At 41.3% G+C, this 25031-nt stretch overlaps 2 protein-coding genes and 1 long non-coding RNA gene across 3 annotated transcripts; 1 reads left to right on the forward strand and 2 right to left on the reverse strand.

Moving 5' to 3' along the window:
• Positions 1-4195: 4195 nt before the first annotated feature.
• LOC148065881 (programmed cell death protein 6-like) lies at positions 4196-5940 on the reverse strand. Its single transcript, XM_087808106.1, has 8 exons — positions 5935-5940; positions 5131-5188; positions 5026-5069; positions 4724-4792; positions 4570-4648; positions 4397-4507; positions 4277-4329; positions 4196-4219 (listed from the first exon to the last, which is right to left on the reverse strand). Exons 1-8 carry the CDS (start codon positions 5938-5940, stop codon positions 4196-4198), a joined length of 444 nt encoding a protein of 147 aa, XP_087664232.1.
• A 2133-nt stretch (positions 5941-8073) lies between these two features.
• Positions 8074-13706, reverse strand: LOC148065882 (calpain-11-like). The gene is made up of 15 exons (XM_087808107.1): positions 13470-13706; positions 12358-12445; positions 12176-12291; positions 11990-12123; positions 11741-11927; positions 11611-11685; positions 11462-11547; positions 10597-10668; positions 10313-10470; positions 10098-10252; positions 9048-9059; positions 8794-8996; positions 8684-8732; positions 8500-8553; positions 8074-8106 (listed from the first exon to the last, which is right to left on the reverse strand). Exons 1-15 carry the CDS (start codon positions 13704-13706, stop codon positions 8074-8076), a joined length of 1659 nt encoding a protein of 552 aa, XP_087664233.1.
• A 10091-nt stretch (positions 13707-23797) lies between these two features.
• LOC148065883 (uncharacterized) lies at positions 23798-24704 on the forward strand. The gene is made up of 2 exons (XR_015713309.1): positions 23798-23989; positions 24066-24704. It is a non-coding gene; the product is annotated as an uncharacterized LOC148065883 (long non-coding RNA).
• The last annotated feature ends 327 nt before the right edge of the window (positions 24705-25031 follow it).

The following is a 25031-nucleotide window of genomic DNA, read 5'->3' on the forward strand; positions in this document are numbered from 1 at the left end:
CTTTAGTTTATTGAGCGTCTACGTGACGTTTGTCGACAGTAATCGCGATCCTGCAGAGGTGACGTCACACACGCTAATAAACTGATTGTGCAGGAATGTAGAGCCGTCACACCACAGGAATAAAATGAGATATTGTGCTTGTTTGTTTAAAAGCGCCATGGAATACAATTGTAGATGTGTGATTGTATAAAGACCGAGTTAAGTTTAGTTTAAGTTTAGCGTCAGCTAAAAAGTTTTCAAACTGCAGCACACGCAACTTCCGCCAAACCTCCGGATGTTGACGTCACACTTGTTTACAAAGATCGATAGCATTTTGTCTTCAGGTTTGTGCAGTAACTTGACGGAACCAGGTGAGCGTCACTCGTCTATTGAGGTAAGATATAATTATTGCTTTAAGTCGACTCAGAAATAATGTTTCATTGCCTGTAATGTAACTTTCTGTGGTGCGTTAACACGAGAGCTAGTTCGCTAAAACTTAGCTTTTTAAATTATAATGCAACTCACTCACGTATTTTGTTTGTTATTTTGAAAGGACGAAAATATATTCAATATTCCAATAAAAAGTTTGCTATATTGGCAGGTCATGGTAGGCGATTTATTTTATTAATATTCAAGATATTGATTTCATTTATCACTTCCGCATATTAATACAGATAACATATTTATCGTATTTAATTATATAAGTATACGTTTATTTGAACCCTTTTGGATGAGGGATTTGATCTGTTGTTGTTTTCTTTAAATGAAAGAATATATATAAAATAATAATGAAAAGTATTTTAAATTCCAGCATAAAGAGATAAACCAGATGGAAACACCATCAAACAATGGATGAAGAAAACATGGAGAGCTTATCTCTGAATTATCAAGTATACTTGCTTTTATTTATTGATTTATTATATTTAAAAGGGAGCACTATGTTTTGTTTTGTTTTTGCATGGAAGTGACCTGCAAGAACTGCCCAGAACTCCAGACCTGCTTGACACCTTTCTCTCTGTGGTTCCTGACAAATGATTACAAATGTGAAGTAAGTGAGTTATATTTGTAACATAGTGAACACGAACTTGTAAACCTACAGCACATCCCATCATGGAAATAATCTAAAATACAATTCTATGTTCTTTTCTAGGTGAGATGGAGTGCTGCATATCAGGTGCTGGACTAACCATCGGAGGTAGAAGGGGTCAACATGTCAAAAGCAGGTGAGGTGGTTACATCATACACACTTTGGTCATTAAAATAGTCATGTTTGGTAATAATGATCAATACATTTCTGTGGCAGGACGCACTGACATGCTGACGCTTATGGCCAAGGTTTTCTGGCTTCTGTTGTTGGAAACACTTGGTCGTGCCCGTCAAGGTGGAAGGTACACTAGACTGAAGAGTCTTTTTCAATAGATTTTACACTTCAAATGTTCAGAATCATACGACTTCATTGATACAATGTTTTCCAGGTTGTGTTGACTTTCGGACAAAGAGGATTCGACGTTGTTATGGCAGTAAGGAGACGGCAGGAAGTGAAAGATTCTTGAGAAAGAGATGAACCACCTCTGGAAGTCCCTGTCAAGTCGTTGTGATTCCCTGAAAGAGTTGTCTCGCATGGCAGCGTCACAGCAAGGTAAGAGTTTATTTAGCAAGTGAAGAACAGAAGTACAGCTGTTCATTCTTATTGTCTTATTCTTTTAAGATGCACCATTGGCTTGACTGGTGAGGCTTTGAAGGATCTTCAGAGCATTTTAGGAGCAGGAGCAAGTCAGCATGACGTCACTCGAACCATGACTCGGACCAGAAACTACTACACACAAGTCTTCACTGAGGACGAGACCATCAATGTCGTGCAGATTCACTCTGATGGTTACTCGTGACATTTGTGACAATCTGTGAACATTTGTTTGATATGAAACCTGTAATAAAGCACAATTTGATATCATTTTGAATAATGCTCCCATAGTATTCATCCCAACATGATCAATGCAGTTGTAACTTCAGAGATGCCTATAATTGATACCAATGAATGCTTAAAAAATTAAAATAAAGTTTTTATGATAACAGTTCATATCTTTTATGATAAAAAGCAGCTCATGAACAATGTTCATATTGGAGTTAATAGCTTATCCAGTGTCAAAAGTTAAAAGTTAACTACTATTGGAATAATTACATCTATTATCACACGTAATCAATAATATGTATTGCATAAGTAAATACATAATCACACATTAGTAATCAATAACATGTACTTTAATTAACAGAGGCTTGATATTGAGGCTAGTGTGAACTATTATGCTCATTTTCAGACCCCCAGGGGCCGGGGCCAAAAAACGTGTTTTTCATGACTGTTGCTCTTTTGCTCTTATGTGACCTCTGTGACCCTCAGATATGTGAAACCTGGTCTGTGTGACCTCTGACACCCCTAAAATCATATGCTGGTGGAACCATAACGATAACTCCTCCCAAACCGGAAGTAGCTTCAGGAAGCACCTAGAAAAACAGCCTTGAAAACATCTGTACAACAGAATGGACCATGGAACATGAAGAACCTCTAAAAGTTTCAGATCATTTAAATTAATTATGGTCGATTTATAGAGTTTCAAAGTCCAGATTTATCCAAGTTTCCCATGATACCATGAGGCACAGGAAGTTCATAGCAACATCAAACCACCACAGTTCAACTCAGAATGGAGTCTAGAATAACATATCCAAACATCAGCCCCTGAGGTCCAAGTAGAAAAAAGTTCCCAAATCCATTCCTGGAAAATCAGGTCTGGTCATTCTGTTACACTCAGAGACCATCTTGACAGAAGAATGACAACCTCTCCCTCATTTTTGCACCGATGGAAACCAGATTTCTTAAATAGGTACTAGGGGACCGTAAGACTCGAAATAACACATCCAGACTTTATTTTACACATTCATAAAACAATGTCAACATTATGGAGTTGAAACACCTACAAATATACAATATAGTCACTTTTACAGGACCTTTTAACCATGTATTAATCCGCGAGAGCCTCTTGACCTCTGTAACCCGGGTCGTTTGAATCCGACGTCGGGGAGTGCTCTGTATATTACTGGGTGACCCGGGTAGACGAAAACCGACGTTTTTGTCCCCCCCGTAACGTCACCCTAGTGACGCCAGGGGGACATTGCACGGCGTCGGACGGTATGACGCCTTGGGTGTGAGGACGTGTTGCATAGACAGAGAAAAGCAGGAAAGAGATGCGGAAGGGCTCCAGTCTCCAGATCTCAGACCAGGTTATCTTTGGCTTTGGCAAGGCCCACTTTGTCCAGGCTCCTTGTGCTCCAAGCTCAACGACCTTCTTCCTTCTTCCTTCAGCTGTGGGCCCTCAGTTTGGATCATGTCCTTTTTCTGCCTCGGATCTGCCTTTTCCCATTGCTGGAAATGAGTCGGTCCAAGACCCTTTCTCCCAATGCATGGGTTTCCAATGATGTCTTTCAGCTCTAGCAGGATTTCTGCCTGTCCCACCGTTGATTCAGCTGCCCACTTGCGTCCATATCTTGTAGTGACACCTCTAACTTTTTATAGTGGTACTGTTGTAACAAGTTGCAGAATTTACAGACCACATGGCTCTTGACAAAGTCGTAACTGCTTTCATTTGTTTTCATCCAAAATATGTCCAAACATCAACTTTAAAAGCTCCACTGTATCCTCTAGTCCTCAGTCATCGCCGGGTTCTTGCGGGATTTCATTGTTACTTTAGCAGCAGAGGATGTATGACTGCTGCCATCTGGAGGCCAGGAGTTGAATAGCGGTGTTAATATGTGCATGGTAATTGTAAATCTTGAGTCAATCCTCTCATCCTCAGTCATGTCAGGATTTCATTGTTCCTTCCTTCATAGCTGTGGTAGACAAAATGACTGCTGTCATCTTGTGGTCAAAAGTTTAATTGCAACACAAAAATAAACACATTTTGGATGTAAATTGTTAATTTAAAAAATAATTGTATTCATTATTTAAACACTTTATTAAAGATTATAAACCATAAAAGAACTATAATAATAAAATATATTTATTTGATCAAATATCGATGCAGTACCGTGATAACAATATTAAAGTAAATCCATATTTTTCCACCTCTTTATAAAAAAACACACAAAAGGTTGTTCAGTTTCAAAACTTTATCAACATCGCAACACGACGTCTGTACCGAGACATTCAGAGACGCTGGTTCTTCTGCTACATGGCGAAGATCTGAGAGAACTGGAAGAGAGAAGAAGTTATTCACAGCTGCAGCCGTCAATCATCAACTCATCTCACGTCAGTCCAGGTCATGGAGATCACGCCGTCCTCGGACTTATCGGTGAAGATTTCTACGAGAGTGGACAAGAAGTTAGACAGTGGGATGAGGATCAGCTCCTCTAAATCGGAGATCCTTACGTGATCCTTTGTTCATGCGCAGCATGATCATGATGAAGCTCTGCAGGTCGCTGGAGGACCCGGGGGAGCGCCTGACCAGCAGCTTCATGAGGTTATCCTGGACCTCCCATCCTGCCGGGTCAGAACCATCAGCACATCATCAAGTTAAAGAATGTTTTAAGTCATAAACTAACCGAAGGTGCCTAGCGCTCGCATTATCTCGTCGTCGGACAATAAGCCGTTGAAGTTCTTGTCCAGGCTCTTGAACAGGTCCTGGAGCAGAAAAGTCGACAGTTCATTGAAGCCAAACAACCTGTAGTTCGACTCCCAGAGACGCCGCGACCTCACCTTGTATTCATTGACCTTCCTCCAGAGGGCGGCGAAGTCTGCAAACGTCAGCGTCAGCTTTTGTTTGGTCTTTGAACGTCAAAGTCGATGCTTCGTTCAACCTCATTTTTGAAATAAATACATTTATTTATCCTTTTATAACAACATTTATGTTATGTATATTAAATATGTTTATTAATTTTCAGATTTCTTATGAGAGTTCTTATGCGGTTGTTTTTCAAAGTATGTCTTCAAACATTGCTCTATGAAAAGGTAGATTTGAATTGATGTGATGTCGACATGAACCAGAGATGAAAGGATACATCGAACATGGAGATCAGACTGTGGGCGTTGTCGAAGCTAAAGCCTGGAGTGAAAGACAAATGTGGTCATGATACAGACGATGATGTCATCATTGGTTCACTGACCAGCAGAGACGTGGTCATTCAGAAGCTTCATCAGCTGCAGAGAACTCAGAAGATCATCCTGTTATAGACCAAAGATGGAATTATTCAAAGATGAAGTTTTAAAGTGATTTAATGTTGAAGTGATGACATGAGGAATTGGTGAAGTGATAAAGTTATTAAATGTGGAAGTGATGAAGTTATTAAATGATGAAGTGATTGAATAAAGAATTGATGAATTTATGAAGTGATTTTCAGGAAAGACTGGCGGGGTAACAGGGGCCAGCAACCCCTGTTGCAGCACTCGTAAGAGGGCACCAAGCAAACTATAGAAACAACAAAAGAGCAATAACCATAGAGCCTCCCGAGAGGGGTAGGGGATGAGAGGCTCATCAGGACAGATTCAATGGCTACGACTCGGACACAGAGAAGGCTCAGGTAAACCACCTTGACGGGGGAGGTACCGGAAGTAAAATGCAGTTGCGGAAGGATCTGCAAAGGTACAAGAGGGCTCAAAGCACACCAGAGCAAGTCCAAGTGTGGGGTGGGACAGAAGCACTCAGATGTTTCATCTGTTGAGACGCAGGAGAATTCTAGGCAGGAAGCACACCACAGTCCTCGTGATCTCTCAGTGCCGGCAATCCCCCAAGATAACACAAGGAGAGCATCTAACACCACTCCAGAAAGGCCACCCCAACCAACAAGGGAAATGATCAAGTGGCCCAAGTTGAGTTATGAAAACAACTGGTCCATGTTAGATGAAGATCTGGACAATGTGATTGGAGCGTTCCAAGCTGGATCAGCAGGAAGGAAGGTGGATTCACTGACAGCCATCACCTACAACCTGGCAAAATAATGGTTTGGAACCGTGCCCAGAAAAGAGAACAAAGAAAGATCAGAAAAAAAGGACAACAGAAGAGAAAGATAGATCAAAACAACTCAGGGAGGAGATCGAGGCCCTGAGGAAGAAATTGAAACTGGCAAGTGCAGGAGAAAAGGAAGGCATAAAGGAGCTGACAGCCAGCCTCCGCGAACAGCTCATCAGGATCAGCAGTGGAAGAAGTAGGAAGCTGCATAAGCCCACTTTATAAAGGACCCCTACCACTTCACCAAATCACATCTTGGGAAGGCAAGGTCTGGGACTCTAACAAGTTCCAAAGAGGAGGTTGAGCAGTCTGTGGAGGAGATATTTATTGACACTTCAAGAGACGTAGCCCTGGAAGGAAACAACAAACTCACTAACCCATCATCAACCCACCTACCACAACCCTTAACACAGAGTGTCCATCATGGAGAGAGGTTCAAGAGGTTGTCAAGCATGCAAGATCATCTTCTGCCCGTAGGTCCCAGTGGTATACCGTACAAAGTATAAAATAAATTCCCCCAAGCTTCTCCGAAGGCTGTGGGAGCTTATGCGTGTGATCTTGCTTGACTTTGCTAGTGCATATGGGTCTATTCCCCATAACTTGATCCAAGTGGCTTTGGACTACTACCACATCCCACATAACATCCAGGGCATGATCACCAGCTACTTGAGAGACATCAAGCTACAATTCCAGTCTGCCAAGTTTACAACAAAGTGGCAGACTGGAATTGTAAGGCATAGTGACAAGATGCACCATCTCACCCATTTTTTTCATCATGTGAATGGTGCTGATCATCTCAGCAGCGAGGGCTAAAGACCGATGCAGGATGATAAGGGCATTCATGGATGACCCTGACGTGATAACACCAACTCACGTACAGGCAAGATGGGTCCTGGCAGAACTGGATCGTATGGCCACCTTGGCAAAGATGGTCTTCAAGCCCAGGAAGTCAAGGAGCCTGGTGATCCAAAAGGGCAAAACAACTGGAAGGTTCAAGCTAATTGTTAGGGGAAGTGATCCCTAACATACAGGGAAACCAATCAATCAAATCAAAATCAAATGCCTTGGAAAGTGGAATGAAGATTCCCTGTCAGACAAGAACAGCACCTCCAACACCGTAAAACAAGTTGGTTGTATACGATTTATAAGTCTGGCCTGCCTGGAAAATACAAGTGCTTGATCTACCAACATGGCCCCTCTCCACTGTTGAAGCAATAAAGAGGAAGTTCAACAAACACCTTTGTAGATGGTTAGGAATACCCACAAGCTTTACAGCTGTGGGGCTCTACATAAGGTCGGGCAAGCTCCATTTTCCCTTGTCATCTGTGGTGGAAAGTTTAAAGTTGCCAAGTGCAGACTGTCCCTGACATATAGGGACTCTTAAGACCAGATCTGGCCGCAAGTGGGCCGCCAGCGAAACGATTACCCAGGCAGAATGTTCTTTTAGGACCAAGGACATTATTGGGAACCCTTGCACGGGGAGACAGGGGCTAGGTTCATCACATTTTCAGCAGTGGTTAAAGTCCACCCCTAGGGAGAAGAGAGCCTTGATCCAGGAGGAAGTCCGAAACCTTAAGGGAGAAGAGCAAAATCCATCAAGCTCGCAACTCAGGGAGCCTGGACGAGGTGGAACCTCCCCAAGAGATCCATCACATGGAGTGAACTGTGGTGTTTGGAGCCCTTCCGGATATCCTTTCTACTCCGAGCAGTGTACACCTTACCGACCCCAGTAAATTTGCACAGGTGGGGGATGATGGAGGACTCACTGTGTAGTTTGTGTGGTGGTAAAGGATCAATGGTGCACATTCTACTGGGTGCAAGAATACTTTGACCCAGGGTAGATACAGGTGGCGCCATGACAAGGTGTTGGCAGTGCTTGCAGATATCCTGGAGCAGGAGAGGAGGAAGAAGCAACCAACCAAAACAAGACTTCTGCTGGGCACCATCACCTTGTGAAAAAGGCTAAAATCCTGTTGTCCACAGCCAAGCCAGGCAGAACCTCCTGCAATCAGCACAGCGATGGAAAATGGAGGTTGACCTTGGAAGAAACTCCATTTCCCAGAGGCGGTACTCTCCTCCACTCTATGACCAGACACTGCTCTCAAAGTGCCGTGGGAGGAGGGCTGTGAGGTAGCTGCAGAGAGGAAAAAAGCCAAATACCAGCAACTTGTCCAAGACTGCCGGGATAAGAGGTAGACAACATGGCTGATGACAGTGGAAGTGGGATGTAGAGGGTTCCCAGCTCAATCACTGTGGGATCTATTGACGAAGGTTGGACTGAGAGGTCACTTAAGAAAAGCAGTAGTTCGCAGGCTGAGAGAAGCGTCCGAAAAAGCCTCCTGGAGAGGGGCAGTGAGTTGGCCAGTCACTGCAGACCCACCAACTGGAGGGCGTTGTTCTTAAGGGTCGAAACTACCAGAGAAGGTTGGGGACCACCTGATGACCTCTCTCCCAGGCCAAGGCTTCACCCATTAGAAATGGGTGATGAAGTGATGAATGGATGAAGGTGTAGAAGGTGAAGACAAACCTGGTCTCTGTAGCATTTGAAGATGATTCCTTCTTCTTCAGGCTCAGTTGGTGTCTGGAAACACATACACAGAGAACGTTTGATGGAAAGAATGGAATTTAGAAGAGAGAAAGAAAGAATGGAGAGAAATAAGAAGAAGAGCAGGATTCAGATGTGCTATGATGATGATAGTATCATGGTTTACGTCTGGACAAGTCTCCTCCTCCTCGTGGTCGTGGCCTCCATCATCAGGTCTGTCAACAGGACAGGGTGAGATGACATCATCAGGTCAGACACGATGTCACGGCGTCTCACCTGACTTCAGCCTCGGTCTTGCTGAAGATGGAGAGGACGAAGCTGCAGCTCATGTAGGGCACCTTGGTGGAAGGAACCACCACGTACTCGCCCGGGGCCAGACTGTACTGCTCCATGATGTCCCCAAAGTGTGAGTACGTCTGCGTCTCAATCAAAGGTCGGGTGTTGTCGAAGAAGTCCGACCCGAGACGCCTGCTGGACGACTGAGAGACACCGGGTCAGACCTGAACGACAGAGAGAGAAGGTTTGCTCACCCCGGCAGGAACCTGAGGAGGACACGGAACAATAAGGATCAAATACTTCTTCCCGACTACAGTAGTTGATAGTACAAAATGGAAGTTCACAGAATATTTTGGAATTTTATTATTGAAATGATTTTTTTTAAATCATTGAATTATTATTTCAGGGTAGTTCAATTCAATTTCTATATAAATATTTAAGTAAATAAATAATTTAATTTATAAAATCAAGTATTTTGTTTTACACATAGTTTGATGTCCTTTTTTTCAATAACCAGAAATTAAATGTAAAAGAAAATTGCATTATTTTTTTTTAATCTTTTAACTTCAGTATATAATGTTGGTATAATAGAGTCACAAGACATTACCAACAGAGTACCAAGCTACTTGATTAAACTTTCAGCCAAACATGCAGACGATGACGTTGTCACGACGGGGAACGGAGAACCCCTGGTTACGGGGAAATGGTGACGACAAGACAGAAGACGTGACTGAGAGTGGGGCTTAAGAACACAGGGGAGCAATCAGAATCAGCTGTGGGCGGGACTAACTAGACACGGCTGGGAATAATTACTACTCAGACAGGGGGAAGTAAGACTAGCACAGACACAGAAGGGAGCAGATTTCACAATAAAACCGGAAACACAAGGAGTAACATGACAGACGTGACAGCGTAGTACTCTTAGTTGTACTCCTTAATTGTAGTTACACTAGTTGTTATAGTATCATTATTTGATATTATTATTTGCAGTGTAATTAGTCTTTGTTTATAGTATTTTTTACTTAATCTATTGAAAACAAATTTAATCTTTCAATGTACAAATTATATAATCATATATTTTTTTAAAGCAATGCTAAGAAACAACAACATTCCAATTAAAAAACAAACAAAGTTGCAACTTTAAAAGTAATAGTAAAATTAGTAGTAAACATAATAGTAAAGGTATTAGTAAAAGTAATAGTAAAAGTAGTAGTAAAAGTAATGGTTAAAGTAGTAGTAAACGTAATAGTAAAATCAATAGTAAAAGTAGTCATAATAGTCAACATAGTAGTAAAGGTCCTGACCTTGTACACGGCAGTTCCGATGGGGAAGAATCTGATTTCTTGTCGGCGCTGCTCCTCTGGGATCTGCATGAGAGAAATCACGATGTTGTTGTCGTCTGCCGCGTCCCTGGTGTCCTTGACGATGAGTCGGTACTGAGGGTTTTCGAAGTAGCTCGCTGGAACAACACACTGCAGGTGAGACGTGAACGTCACAAGCCTGTTGACCTCTGACCTACAGTCAAGGGGGCTCCCTCCAGCAGAGCGTCCTGCCACCCAGTCCCCGTCGTAGATCATGCACTGCCACTGGGCCTCCACGTCTCCGTCGAGGAAGTTGGGGTTCTCACAGGCGGCCGTGACGATGCTGAAGTTCTTGTCAAAGTCCGACAGATCGATCCTGGAACACATACAGTTGATCAACAGCGCCACCTGTGGTCAGGAGCGGGAGCACGTCTAACGCTCAATGACGTAGATACAAGTTGAATTATAGACACATAAATAACGACTGATTCTGCTGACTCACCAGAACTCTCCGTCCTCGCGGTCCATCAGCTTGGCCCGATCAGGCGAACTCACTCTGTCCCACATAGACGACCTGGAGGCAGAAGAACACACTTGTGTTGAACGTATGCAGAAATGTGACTACAAACTGTTTCCTTCAACTTAGAAAAATCTCTAAACTCGGGAAAATTATGTGACAACACGATTTGGATCTTATAATCCATGTGTTTGTGTTGTTTAAACTATTGTAACAGTTTATTTTGGTGTCTAAACCAGAAGGATCTGTCTCACCTGCAGTTCATACAAAACTCTGCAGACAGAATTCTGAGCAGCTCTAGTAGAAGAACTCAAATTTCTCCGATCCTTAAAACTCTTTACTGAACGACTTAAATAAGGTGATAAAGTTATTTATACATGATCATATCTTCACTGACATAATCGCTGCATAAATACAGTTAGATGTTGTCTTTTGACAGATCATGGTTTTTGCTGAAAAATCATCTTTCAAGGAAACAAATTCATCCGAAGACTCATTTTAATTGTCACGAAAGAGACTGAAGTCCAGAGAAGTTGGTAAAAATTAATTCAAAGGTCATTTAGAAGTCCATCAAAATCAAGAATCCATCCATCCATCCATCCACCCACCCGCCCGCCCGCCCGCCGGAAATTGTAAAAAGTCGTAGCATTGATGAAGATGAAAGGAATTTTGGCATAATTTGATAAAACATGTGCTTGGAAGAGAAAATCCAGAGAATCTTTTCTTATGAAGTAGTTGTGTTGACAATGTATGTGTTGTGACACGAAATATGATCAAACTTTTGCTAGAATTATCATTGAAGGATGAAAAATGGATGGTTTAATGAGCGAACATTTAATAAAGATCATACCTGTCACTCCAATTTCCGTTCCACTCTTGTCCTGCCCAGGGGTTCAGTACTCGAACCAGCCTCACACTGGATCCATCGTAGTCCACCTAGGAGGAGAGAGCGGCCATGTTGGATTCATTTCTCAATCACGAGTTGTGCGTGATGTTTACCTCCGTGATGCCGGTGACGGAATAAGAGTGAGCTTCCACTAATCCAGTGTCCAATACGATGTTCACAATCTTGCCCTGATACCAGCGCAGCGTGAGTCACAGTCGTGAGGCAGACATCCTCCAGACTCACCCCGGTGCCATCGATGGCGCAGCAGATGAGCGACTGGCAGCTCACGGCTCGCTCCAGCGTAGTCCACAGCTCATCGTTGTGCTCGGGGCCGCGGCGCAGCTTGTGGGTCATGTGGATGCCGCCGCAGAAATCCTTGCAGGCCTCGGTGGGATGCCCAGCGCTCATGTCGGAGTATGAACCGCACACCCTGACACACACACACATGCTCAGACACACACCTTCTTACCCACACTGGTCAGTCACTCGTACTTGGCATAAGCCTTCTCCAGCAACGGCGCCCAGAACTCCCGGATATCCCTGGACTGCACCGAGATCAGATTCTTGTTGATGGTTGGCAGGAGGTCGTCGATGACCACATCCACCCACTTGCCGTACCTCCAGAACTGAAAATGAATGTCAGTGAACCATCGACACTAATAATCTTTTTGTCCTTACCCTGAAGTGAAATATGCCAGGGTTGTTGTCAAATGACTGCTCCAGAGGCACCACCTGAGCCATCAGGTGCTGCTGGTACGTCAGCGAACCCACCGCTGCCAGAAACCAGCAGTTGTCTGAAGGAAGGAAAGTTAAAGAAGATTCTGGGGGGAAAACAATGGTGGAAGTGAACAGATACATACAGACGATTCCTTGAGCAAAGTCGAAACGTGAAGTTCCATCCGAGCAGAAGATCGGCTTCTCGGACACCTTGTTAGATTCCAGGATTTCCTGCAGACATTTTGAAATCAGGTTGAGCATAACCACACCCACTATGCTGTGATTGGTCAAGCATGGAGGTTTGTCACCGTGTTTCGTCAATCTCCTCCAAGGGACTTTTGTATAAACAAAGCGGTCGTTATTAAAGCTGGAGGAGTGAAGCCATTATTACGTCATAATGGACTCTCGTAACCTCTCGTTCGTCCAGATTTCAGAGCAACTTTATAAAGTAATAAGAGTAAAACATGGTCATGATGAGGAACTTACTGCATCTTGAGAGAAGAACATTTACTACATGTCAGGAGAGTTGATCATTAGTTAGGATATCCACACCCAGCAAACTGGGTATGTAATTGAAATGTCTTTACCCCACAAAGGTGATGTTTTCGCACAGGATTCCTAAGTGGGTTATGAATCTGGGTTTTAAAGGATCAAAGTTTATTTTCAAGACTATCGACTTTCTAGGCTGTTGCTCATGGACCACAGGGGTGTAAGAGTGACTCACAAATTATTAATCCTTTGCACAAACACAATAAAAAAACCTGTCTATTATCTTTGTGTTGTAATTATAAGTCTGTAACACTGCTCCTAAGTAGACGCCTCCTAACTCCAGGTATTGTATGTAATTATGGATCACCTACTGTGTCTGATACATATATGTTTTAATAAATTGATTCATGATATCTATTGTATGTAAAGCACTCCAAATACTGCACTATGTAAATATCCCATTTGTAATTGTAAATGTTATTTTACTTATGTTTCATTTTTTTATTCTATAATCTTTGATTTTGATGTTGCACAGTCGACCAAAACAAATTCCTAATTAGTGGACCCTCTCCACCAATAATGGCACAAATCAAGAATTCTGATTCTGAAATAAATTTTGACAAACCATCTGGAACTTAAGAAACAGTTGTAGGTATACTTGTCAGACAGGCTTATATTAGTCGACTGGACGAACCTAACTATTAGCTAAGAATCTGAGCTATGCAGATGGAAACTCTCAACCCCAGAAAGAGTCAAAGTAACTCACCGAGGGTCGCAGCCACTCGATCTTGCTGAGCTCATCGTCGCTCAGTCCCAGGTACCCCAGCGATCGGTTCTCAGGGGGGAAGGACGCGTCCACGAACGGCCTCCCTCTCTTCAGGCTTGCGTCCCTGAGGTGCTCAAAGTCCTGGTTCTTGAACTTGGCAGGGTTGGTGCGGCTGCCCTCGCTGCCGTCAAGGTAGCGCAGGTTGAGGACGGATGTGCAGCTTCCGTGGTCGTGCATGTCGACAGAGGAGCGTCAGGAGAGTCGAGAATGGAGGAGTCAGTAAGTTTTCCATCAGGCTGGAGTCGACCTTTATAGTCACACACTCTTACACAAGCCTCCTTCAATTATTGGTTGGAGGAGCTGGTCGACCAACATCTTCCTCCACCCCTTCAGTGTTTACTCGCAACAGCCTTGGACCTTGCAGCTCAAGAAGAATTCTAATCCTCTGCCTGAGGGACAAACCAGCATTTCTTGACAGACTATATCCTCCATCTGTCTTCATAAGAACAAGGGGAAACATCTTTTAAAAAATGGTTTAAAAATCATCCACATTACTTTAATGGTAAACAATGATTATCACAGTGGGCGACACACCTGGACACGTTTCTCGACCACATTCCTAGAAAAAATTAAATGTAAATGAAACAGGTTTTTCTGCCTTGAATACTGCAGATCGTGGTAGTAGAACCACTGCTCCTCCATCTTGGGAAAAGTCCCACTGCTGCCAAAAACCAACAGTTGACTAAAGAAAAGAAAGTTAACAAAAAAAGGTGTGAACTACATACATAGGTGTAAATTCCCTCCAACCAGAAGTTTCCAGATACTTTGTAAGATTCCAAGAATTAGCAAAAAACTAAAGAAAGAAGTGATTTTATGTTTCTTGGTAATGCTGGTACATTTCACCTTGGAATGACTGCAGCTAACGCTAACGCGAGCTAAGCTAGCAAATAGCATTCAGTTTTCAAATTGATGATTGTGTGATTGATGAAAAAAAACAAAAAAACTTATCCAATTCAGTAACACATTAAAAGCCCTGATCCTGATTTGAAAATGTCAGATCATTTGTGAGGTTCTCACTGTCTAAAGCAGGGTCCCAAACATTTTTCCACCGCCGACCGGTTTAATGTCGGCATTATTTAAACAGACCGGCCTTACAGTAAATTAAAAAAAAAACAACAGCATGACGGATAAAAAATAACTGTCCTTAAGTGCATTATAACAATGTCGAGATGGCGGCGTGTGAACACGCAGCGGCTTTTCTCTCTCCCGTCAAACCGGGGTTTTTGTGAAGCCATGTGCATATGTTCGTCTTCGTCGCGTTCGGTGAACTCAAGGCGCACGTACTCTCATGAGTTTCTGCTCGTTCAACTTCCTAACATGCGGAAACCATATCCTGGACAATTTTTACATCACACACACAAAGGTGCCTGCAAAGCTCGTCTCGTCCTCCATCTTGGAGCCTCAGACCTCACCACTGCTATGCTAATGCATACTATAAGCCACCTCCGCAGACGTGCAACAGCTCTGCTTCTTTGCTTAACCAGCTGAACAACTTCTTAACTCGCTTTGAGGCAAACAACAGAACCCAGGCACAGCAGACAACGCCACCTCCTTAGGACCAGGTGCTCACACTATCCCATTCAGTTTGCATATCGGTCTAACCGCTCGACTGATGATGCCATCTCCGCTGCACCTCACCCTCACCCACCTGGAGATGTTGTTTATCAGCTCAGCATCCAACACCATCATCCCCCAGCAGCTCATCCACAAATTGGACCAGTTGGGACTCAACACCTCCCTGTGCAACTGGCTGCTGGACCCTTTTGATGGGGAGACTGTTAAAGAATTGATGTCGCTTATAAACATGAAGTCATGCTTACTACGGCCCACAAGGAGCTGGAAGGAATGTGTCCAGTTAAGAGTTTCGTTTCCCGAGAAATGACAGTTTGTGCATTAAGATACAGAGACCTTCAGCAAGATAAGGGAGCTGAACTCAGCGTGCAGGAGAGATGACACTTCGCTCACTGACTCATACAGAAAACCGGTCTTTGCAGGCTGCATCCAGCAATACATGAACAAACTGTTTGTATTCAAGTGTGTCATCATCTGAACTATGGAATAAAAAGCCAGCAAGGTTGGTGGTAAAAACTGGATTCTGACTCTGTTTGTTATTCTAACGCTTGTCTCTGTTCTCATTCCGATTGTCCAGTAGAAATTCCCTGACCCACCACCCATGATGCTCACATCGTTCCACCAGGCTGCCAGGAGACTCAACTCCCTCCCTGACCTACCATCACTCTCCCCTCCGCTTGCACTATCTGTGCCTTAACTTTGTTAATTTATAAATTATGGTATTTATTAGATAATTATTTAAGTATTGTTGATTAACTATTTCATTTTGTTGATTTTCTTTTTGTTTGAATGTCCTATTTATTGTCCTTTCATTGTCTACTTCATGTTTTGCATCGTGGGTCTGAGAGGACAACATTTTCATGGATGCTGTATGTCTTGATATATGTGTATTTGACAATAAAAGAATAGAAAGTAGTTTACAGGTTAATGTTTCAAGTAATGACTGAAGCAAGTGTCTTTACATCTCAAGAGTCAGTTACTGTTACCTTAGAGAAAAAAGGTCTTTTTTTTTTCAAAACCAAAAAAACTTTAAAACAGTTACCATCATAACAAATGATAAATCATACCATTTTCTTTACTGTGCGGCTCAGTAAATATGCCTCAGGCACCGGTCCCTGGAGAGGACAGGTTCTTTGTAACTGCAATTTGAGTGTAACCAAATTTTGTTGTCGTCGACCTGGAACCTTACTCCCCGACAGGAGGAGTGTTGGGTCCTGGTTCAGCTCACAGTATATGGGTCAAGTTATATACCAGGACTAGAGATGAAAAGAAGAAAAAAAATGGTTAAATGTTGGAGAGAAAGAAAGTATGATATAAAGTAGGATATCAACATGTGAAATGAGGCCATGATGATATAAATATATCTTTAAATCTAACACATGATTTCAGATTCTCCTGTAAACATGTGACAATCTTTCAAAGAACTTCAGACAAAACAATCTGCAGCCGTCGCTCGTATTCAGTGAAACATGCAGTGTGTAAAGGGACGTGTTGCTGCAGCTGTAAGTCATAGTATATGATCATCATCCTCCATGTTCTTTATGTTCTCAACTCCCCCTCAGCAACCCTTTGTCCAGACATGTCACATTCATGACAAGGAAGAAAGAGACGAGTGATTACAGTCGGAAGTCCACAGGAAATACCTGAACAAGAAGAATGTGGTTTAAAGAAGCTCAGAAGGAGAGGTTTTAAGATGTAGCGACACATGAAAGTCCAGTCTGACGAACTTCAAGGCATTTACAAGAATTGAACCTTGTAATCATCGAGCAGTGCAACTTGTTTTGTTCAGCCATTAAGTCGAGAAGCTCCAACCTGCAGCCTGGAGCCTGGAGCTCACGTCATTTAAATGGTCTTCGTCGTTGTGAGTGTGTCGTGCTTAGCTTCAAAGAAAGTCGAAATGGTGAACATCTTTGGAAAACGATGGAGGTAAATTAGGGCCTTGTCTTTTTGACCAAACATTTTAGTTGAAAAGGAACATACATAACTCTCTTTAATGAAAGTGTTAAAAGGTTTTTAAAAAATAAATATTTGTATACCCTATGTAGGTCAGTAAGTCATCTTTCTTTGTACACAAACCATGTGTTTTCTGCACACAGGATTTCTAATTGCAGTACCTAAGCACATAACATGAGTATTCATGTAAGAAAGTTAATAAGTAATAGTCATTTGTAAAGTGTCTTTCTAGACCAGGGTCACAAAGTGCTTATGTAAATACAGTTTACATTTGAATTAAAACAAATAAAAAGTGTTTTTGATGTGTCTGATCATTTTCCTTGTGAGCCATCATTATATTATTCAACTTTTATTACAATTATTTTATGTCTAGACACACAATTTTAAGACGGTGTGTGATTCCTAATAAGGAGGAACACAGCGCTGAGGTATATATTTGCCCATCTTGCAAATATAAAGGTGAAAGTCACATGGTTAACAACCATATGCAGGGACATTCAGCAGTGAGGCACAAAGGTAAAAAATGTTGTTAGATTAAAAATGATTAAACACTATACGTATACGCCATACTTAAATGAACGCTAAAAGATAATCAAAATATAAAGTATAAATTACTAGCTTCATCTAAAAGCTTAAACGTTTGAATTCACGTTCACAATCAACATTTCACTCCAGACTGATTTACACTGTTTCAAGACAAGCTTGAAACAGAATTAGAGACATGACACCGGGTATTTAAAAAACGTCTGTTCATCTGCCTTTTCGCACCTTGGGTCGTGGATCAAAGAACGAAGGGGGACACATACAGGAGGGGGGGGGCTGGAAGACGAAGGCCCCCACCCGAGAACATTTGAATAGAAGATTGCAAGAGAGCAAGTTAGGAAGTTTGCTCTGCGGGTGATCGAGACACAGGCAAGTTGAAAGAACCATTTGCCCCGGAAGAGATGACCCCCGGGGCGGGAAATTTGCCTTAAATATCGGGATGTTTCTACAGCTTGAGACCTTTTCTCCGGGACTATTGACCTGTAAAGTCGCCGAGAGAAAGTGTGTCCGAGTTGAATGAGTTGTAAATTGGTTCCGCTTCTAAGGCAAAGAAAAAGATAGCTTGTTGTTGTTGTGGTGGTGTGGTTTGGTTTTCCATTACCACTCTCTAAATAGTAACCATAGATTGAATAAAATTGGCTTGGGATTCTTTCAAGTGGCAAACTAAGCTCCATTGGCACGTTATAGAGGCATTTATATCACCCCTTTAGAGACCGCTTGAACCCCGAGAGTACGAATGGAATGTTTTCTTTAAAAAAGCTTTTCTTGGTTAAATAATGAAGTTTTTTATAGGTTACACTGCCTTATGAGTACTTATATTATGATAAAAAACAAACTTTCTTGATTAATGCAACGTTAACGCTAATGTGTGTTTTTCAAGTTTTATATAAAGAAATTTATAGATAAGCTTTCTTGAATTTCTATTGGCTAAAAAAGAGATTTTTTTTCTTGTAAGTTTTATGCTGCGAGTTTATTTTAAAAAAGAGTAAAAATGGCTTACTTGGTCTTTACCAAGTTATATGAAAAAGTAGTTGTACGGTCAACTACCGTAGACTTCTATTGGTTGAAAAAGGCGTTTTTTGCTTGTGAATTTCATATTACAAGTTTTTTATAAAGAATTTTAATCATTATAATATAAAGTATTCAAGCATGTTATCATTTTTTGGGGAAGGAAAAAAAGCATTTCTTGCGAGGATTGGTGCCACAAGTTTATTAAAACAAGTTGAAATACTCTTGTCGTTTCTTATGTTTACGTTGGTTGCATAGTGAGTACCTATATTGTGATAAAAAAAAAAAATCTTTCTTGACTAATGCGACGCTAATGCTAATGCGTGTTTTTCAGGTTTTGGGTAAAGAAATTCTTCAGTTTCTATTGGGTTAAAAAAGAGCTTTTTCTTGTAAGTCCTACAAGTTGTTTTTTTTTAAAAAAAAGGGTAAAAACAGCTTTCTATAGGTAAACATAGTTTTCTGGTTATTATCTTAGAAACTTCTATTGGGTTAAGAGGCGTTTTTGCTTGTGATTTTTATATCATACGTTTTTTTTAATCAATTTTGTGATTATAATATAGGTATTCAAGCGTGACAGTTCTTTTATAGAGAGGGAGACGAACAGTTTGTGTAAAAAATAAATAAAATAAAAATAAATAAGGGAAAAGATAAAAATAAATTAAATAAGAAATGGATTTATCTGAACTGCGGGTAAAAAGGCAGTCTGGTGGAATAGGATCATCATGTGGTGCTGTATTGTTTCGCTCTGTAAGTTTATATGTGGAAAGAATGAGTCTATTCGATCTGCCTGAAGTCTGCCTGACTGGGACATGGAGATGCCTGAAGGAGATATTCTAAAAGAAACTGTGAAAAACATTACCATAGAATTTGAAGTCATTAGGGGGAGAAGAACAAGCATGTTGTTTAGTGAAAAAACGCAAACTGGCTCTTTTAGAAAAAACAAAAACTGATAAAGACAGATTGTCTATGCAGATTGAAATGGTAAAACTGAAGTAATGGCACCAGTGAAAGCTGCTAAAAAGGAAGTTGTTGATGAAAATAATGTTACTGAAAAAACAGATTCACCACCACCTTCCGTAGAAGGTGGAAACCAAAGACTAGATCTACAACTGTCAGGAAAAAAATATTTTGAACTTTATGCCCAAAGCACTTTCTGCTGAATTGCAAGAAATGGTAATAAAAAAGAAAGTAAGCACCCAGGCACCAGTGTTGCGCAGCTGATGATGGATCAAGATGGTAATGAAATAGACAAAACAAAAATGATGAATTTAAAAGAGATTATGGATAATGTAGCAATAATAACACACAGGCAAGAAATTCTCACAAGAGATCTGTTAGACACAGCAGAAAAGACAATTAGCAGATCAGTAGAGATAGTAATAAGACAAGTACATTAAAAAAGCAAAATTACAGTGAGGAAGGAAGCAGCAGTAAGAATGAGGAACAAGAAAAACATTGTAATTATAGACTTGACCCAGGCACACCACTAAAACCCTCTAAACATATAATTAAAACTACAAAAGGTGAGAAAGGGACACTGAAAGGAAGATCAGATGGATTGGAGGGAACAAGCCTTTATGGACAGTTTCCTCTAGTGGTGAAGAATGGTAGAAAGAGGGATTATACTGATTACATCTCCTCAACCGTGATAAATGTGCATTACTAACTGAATATGTTAAGTTGTATAATTACAGAACAGGAGATGTTTTAAATCAGACTTGCTGCAGGGCTGCACAGAGGCTGGAGCAATTTGTGTTGTGAGGACAGTATGGAACATAGGACACGGACCCCCTGCTGACATTCCACAGGTTGTAAACAATTCCACATGAGCTGTGATGCAGCAAAGGAGATGATGTCAGGCTCATGGAGAAAGGTGACTCCTGTGTCCATCAGTTGTAAGTTGTAAGTAAGGGGGAGAATTTTGAGTAGAAGTGGAGGTGTGAATCAGTTGCTGAAATGGTCGGTTAAGAAAGGTCTGTGGATAAGTAATGATAAAAACATTTAGTCAGAAGGAAAGATGTTTTTCGGGGCAAGACGGTGATGCACAGAGGATTCTATTTGACTTTGAAAAAACATTGCATTACAAAGCCCATGATATATGTTTTTTATCAGGAATTTGTTAATTACAGAAGTTGAATTTATCAAAGTGAAAATGGTGCATCAATACTGTACAATGAACAATCTCATTTAGAAGGCATGTTCTGACAGAGAAGTCTTAGCAACATAAATAAATAGTGGTGACATTCATTTGAAAAAAAAAAAAAAAAAGTTTTCATATAAAATAGATTTAGGTTTTAATTCAATGGTAAAATAAGGATTTCAAAGGTTCAGCACAGGTGAGGTCAGACAACATAACACCCCAGTTTCAATTCTGCTGAAATAAAAGTGGTATGTTTTGCTTGTATTTAACACATATGTTTCTAGTCCTCCTTTGCAGAATATTGTTGAAGGAGACAAAGGAAGCCTAAAGACTGACCTAACAAAAGTCATGGAGGATCCAGGTTTGAATTTGCATTCAGGTGGAGATACCTGGAATGTGACACAGCAGGTGGTGGCACCAACACCTGTGCAGAACAGTCGTACCACCATAAGAAGAAAACCTGGTAAAATAACATCTTAAGACTGTCACAGGGTTCCACAAGGAGGACTACAGCAGAGACGATGTAGTTAAACATGGGGAGTTGGATCAAGGTGATCTATGAGATGATCCAACACGTCCTCCCACAGAGGCGTCATACCGTCCGACGCCGTGCAATTCCCCCCAGGCGTCACTAGGGTGACGTTAGAGGGGGGACAAAAACGTTGGTTTTAGCCTACCCGGGTCACCCAGTAATATACAGAGCAATCCCCGACGTCGGATTCAAATGACCTGGGTAACATTTGACGCGTCGCCCAACTATTTGTTGCCATGGTAACGTGACATGACGTAACACTTTTGTCATTTGGCTACTGTAATTCTAAAACTATGAAGCGCACTTGAAATTTTTAATGTCAACAGTGCGATTCTACCCCCGATTGTGCTTAACGACCTCAATCTACTTTGAGGTCGTACACGACGACCATAAATCGGAAAAAAAAATGCTTCACTCAACTTCCGCCAAACCTCCGGATGTTGACGTCAGACTTGTTGTTACTCGTCCCAGAACATGCGTTTTTGTTGCCCACGTTTGTGCAGTAACTTGACGGAACCAGGTGCGCGTCACTCGTCTATTGAGGTAAGATATAATTATTGCTTTAAGTCGACTCAGAAATAATGTTTCATTGCCTGTAATGTAACTTTCTGTGGTGCGTTAACACGAGAGCTAGTTCGCTAAAACATAGCTTTTTAAAATTATAATGGAACTCACACACGTATTTTGTTTGTTATTTCGAAAGGACGAACATATATTTATATTCCAATAAAAAGTTTGCTATATTGGTAGGTCATGGTAGGCGATTTATTTTATTAATATTCAAGATATTGATTTCATTTATCACTTCCTATTAATACAGATAACATATTTATCATATTTAATTATATAACTATATGTTTATTTGAACCCTTTTGGATGAGGGATTTGATCTGTTGTTGTTTTCTTTAAATGAAAGAATATATATAAAATAATAATGAAAAGTATTTTAAATTCCAGCATAAAGAGGTAAACCAGATGGAAACACCATAAAACAATGGATGAAGGAAACATGGAGAGCTTATCTCTGAATGCATGCTCAAGTATACTTGCTTGTATTTATTTATTTATTATATTTAAAAGGGAGCACTATTATGTTTTTGTCTTGTTTTTGCATGGAAGTGACCTGCAAGAACTGCCCAGAACTCCAGACCTGCTTGACATGAAAACTTTATCTCTGTGGTTCCTGCCAAATGATTTCAAATGTGAATTAAGTGAGTAAGTAATATTTGTAAGCATAGTGAACACAAACTTGTAAACCTACAGCACATCCCATCATGGAAATAATCTAAAATGCAATTCTATGTTCTTTTCTATGTGAGATGGAGTGCTGCATATCAGGTGCTGGACTAACCATCGGAGGTGGAAGGGGTCAACATCTCAGAAGCAGGTGAGATGGTTACATCATACACACTTTGGTCATTAAAATAGTCATGTTTGGTAATAATGATAAATACATTTCTGTGGCAGGACGCACTGACATGCTGACGCTTATGGTCAAGGTTTTCTGGCTTCTGTTGTTGGAAACACTTGGTCGTGCCCATCAAGGTGGAAGGTACCAGACTGAAGAGGCTTTTTCAATAGATTTTACACTTCAAATGATCGGAATCATACGACTTCATTAATACAATGTTTTCCAGGTTCTGTTGACTTTCGGACAAAGAGGATTCATTCGTTCAGCTAACACAACTACAGTCCTGTATTACAGATATCAAGTCCTGGATGACCAAAAACTTCCTCCTACTGAACTCGGAAAAGACTGAGGTTTTACTAGTTGGTCCGCAAAATCTCAGACAATCATTAACTAATGATCTAGCTTGACAAAATGGACTTGCTCCTGCTACTAGCACCACTGTAAAGAATCTGGGTGTATGCTTTGACAAGGACTGTCAATGTGTGTCAATGCGTGCGTGCGTATATATATATGTGTGTATGTGTATAGACGTGTGTATATATGTGTGTACATATATGTGTGTATGTGTATAGACGTGTGTGTGTGTATATACTGTATATGTGTGTATGTGTATAGACGTGTGTGTGTGTATATGTGTGTATGTGTATAGATGTGTGTGTGTGTATATGTGTGTATGTGTATAGACGTGTGTGTATATGTATGTGTATATGTGTGTATGTGTATAGACGTGTGTGTGTGTATATATATATATATATGTGTGTATGTGTATAGACGTGTGTGTGTATATATATATATATATATGTGTGTATGTGTATAGACGTGTGTGTGTGTATATATATATATATATATGTGTGTATGTGTATAGACGTGTGTGTGTATATGTGTGTATGTGTATAGACATGTGTGTGTATATGTGTGTATGTGTATAGACGTGTGTGTGTGTGATGATTGTAGCAGGACGAGGCTGTTTGCATTCCAGCCAATCCCGTCTTAGCCTGCTGGTTAAAAGGGGGCGGTGCGCACACTTCTCTCTCGCTCTGAATGGCTGGAGGCTGAGTTCCCACCTCAATCAGCGTCCTACGCTTCCGCTTCCGGGGTCAGAGGTAGGCTGTTGGCGACGACTGTGTTTCTCTCGTTGTGTTCTGTCCAGCTCTGTGGTAAGCTCATTGATCCTTTTGATAGATTCCTCTCTGGGTGTGTGCTTGGCTGCGTGTTGCTTCCCCTCTGCAACTTCGTTACGAAGTGGGTGACGCCGTTTCGTGCCGTGCTCTCCAAGAATGTTTTGATCGGTATCTGGCTAGGTGATTAGCACGTATTGAGCTTTCCTCCTCCGGTTTTTTAGTTTATTTTTAACTCTGCTTTTATTGATCCCCCTAGGTCACTTAGCGCAGCCTCCACTAAGACCACCCGCTTAATTCACTGCTGTTTTGTCTTGGGTTGTTTATTTAATCTTCACCAGGAACTGCTGGGACGGATCGGGTGGCAACTATTCGCCCCTCCCAACCACCTCTGTGTCCCGACGGCCGACTGTGCGTGTGTGTGATTGGCTAATCGCACTAAGTCGAGTGAGCGACAGCGGACTGAGGCTCTGTGTCGCAGTTCCCCCCGGACTTCTAAGTTCTTACTTGTGTTCAATTTTGTTTACGTTTATTTCAACTGTCTGTTTCATTCCGTGTAACTATTTTGATCATTCTGTCATTTGCTGATTTGTCATTTGTTTAGTTTTACAGTTAAAGTATATTTGTTTGTATTTTGTTCGTCGTTGTCTTCACTCATTGTTAAAGTGTCATTCTCTATCTGCTCAGGAGCTGCCGTACTGCGGTGTCGGATTGGTGTCCCGGTGGTGGTGTTTCCCCCCCTTCTTTTGCACGTGGGTTTTGTTTGTTTTGTAGTGTTCCCAGGGATCCCCCCTTTTTTTGTCGGACATCTCTCACCGTAGGTGTCAGCCCTGAGTAAGGTAGTCGTAACCAGCATTGTTATTGTGGTAAAATAATATATATAAATAGTCTTACTGAATTACTGTCTCTGCTCCTTTCTCACGAATGAACCTATGTGCTTACCTTTATATTAATACCCTCTGGGTGAAATTCCCAGGGTGGCGTTGTTGATGAACACACAATTACATAAACCATACTGTATCCATGCTCGTGCTGCCACATACTGTATATATATTGTAACGATCCTGTTTGTTCTGTTCATTAATGTTGCGGGCACTTTAAGAAGGTGAGTCTGTGCGCAGTTGTTGTTAGAGAGAGTTCACGTTCAACTTGGGGTGTGAAGAACGAGCGGCGTTGGTTGTGGCCGAAACAATAACCTCTCTGTGAGTACAGCGAACAAAGAAAC

Source organism: Callionymus lyra, chromosome 14 (assembly GCF_982586985.1).
Source record: "Callionymus lyra chromosome 14, fCalLyr1.hap1.1, whole genome shotgun sequence".
Taxonomy (NCBI): Eukaryota; Metazoa; Chordata; class Actinopteri; order Syngnathiformes; family Callionymidae; genus Callionymus; species Callionymus lyra.

Excerpts from the sequence above, each read along its gene's own strand:
- LOC148065881 (XM_087808106.1), bottom strand. Across the intron at positions 4,649-4,723 it reads GGAAGGTCAATGAATACAAG|GACCTGTTCAAGAGCCTGGA; the intron begins GTGAGGTCGCGG and ends TTTCTGCTCCAG. Across the intron at positions 4,220-4,276 it reads TCTCCATGACCTGGACTGAC|TTCTCTCAGATCTTCGCCAT; the intron begins GTGAGATGAGTT and ends TCTCTCTTCCAG.
- LOC148065882 (XM_087808107.1), bottom strand. The coding sequence starts at position 13,706 with ATGCACGACCACGGAAGCTGCACATCCGTCCTCAACCTGCGCTACCTT. Across the intron at positions 11,548-11,610 it reads CCGTCACCGGCATCACGGAG|GTGGACTACGATGGATCCAG; the intron begins GTAAACATCACG and ends CTCTCCTCCTAG. Across the intron at positions 8,554-8,683 it reads AGGAGGAGACTTGTCCAGAC|ACACCAACTGAGCCTGAAGA; the intron begins GTAAACCATGAT and ends ATGTGTTTCCAG.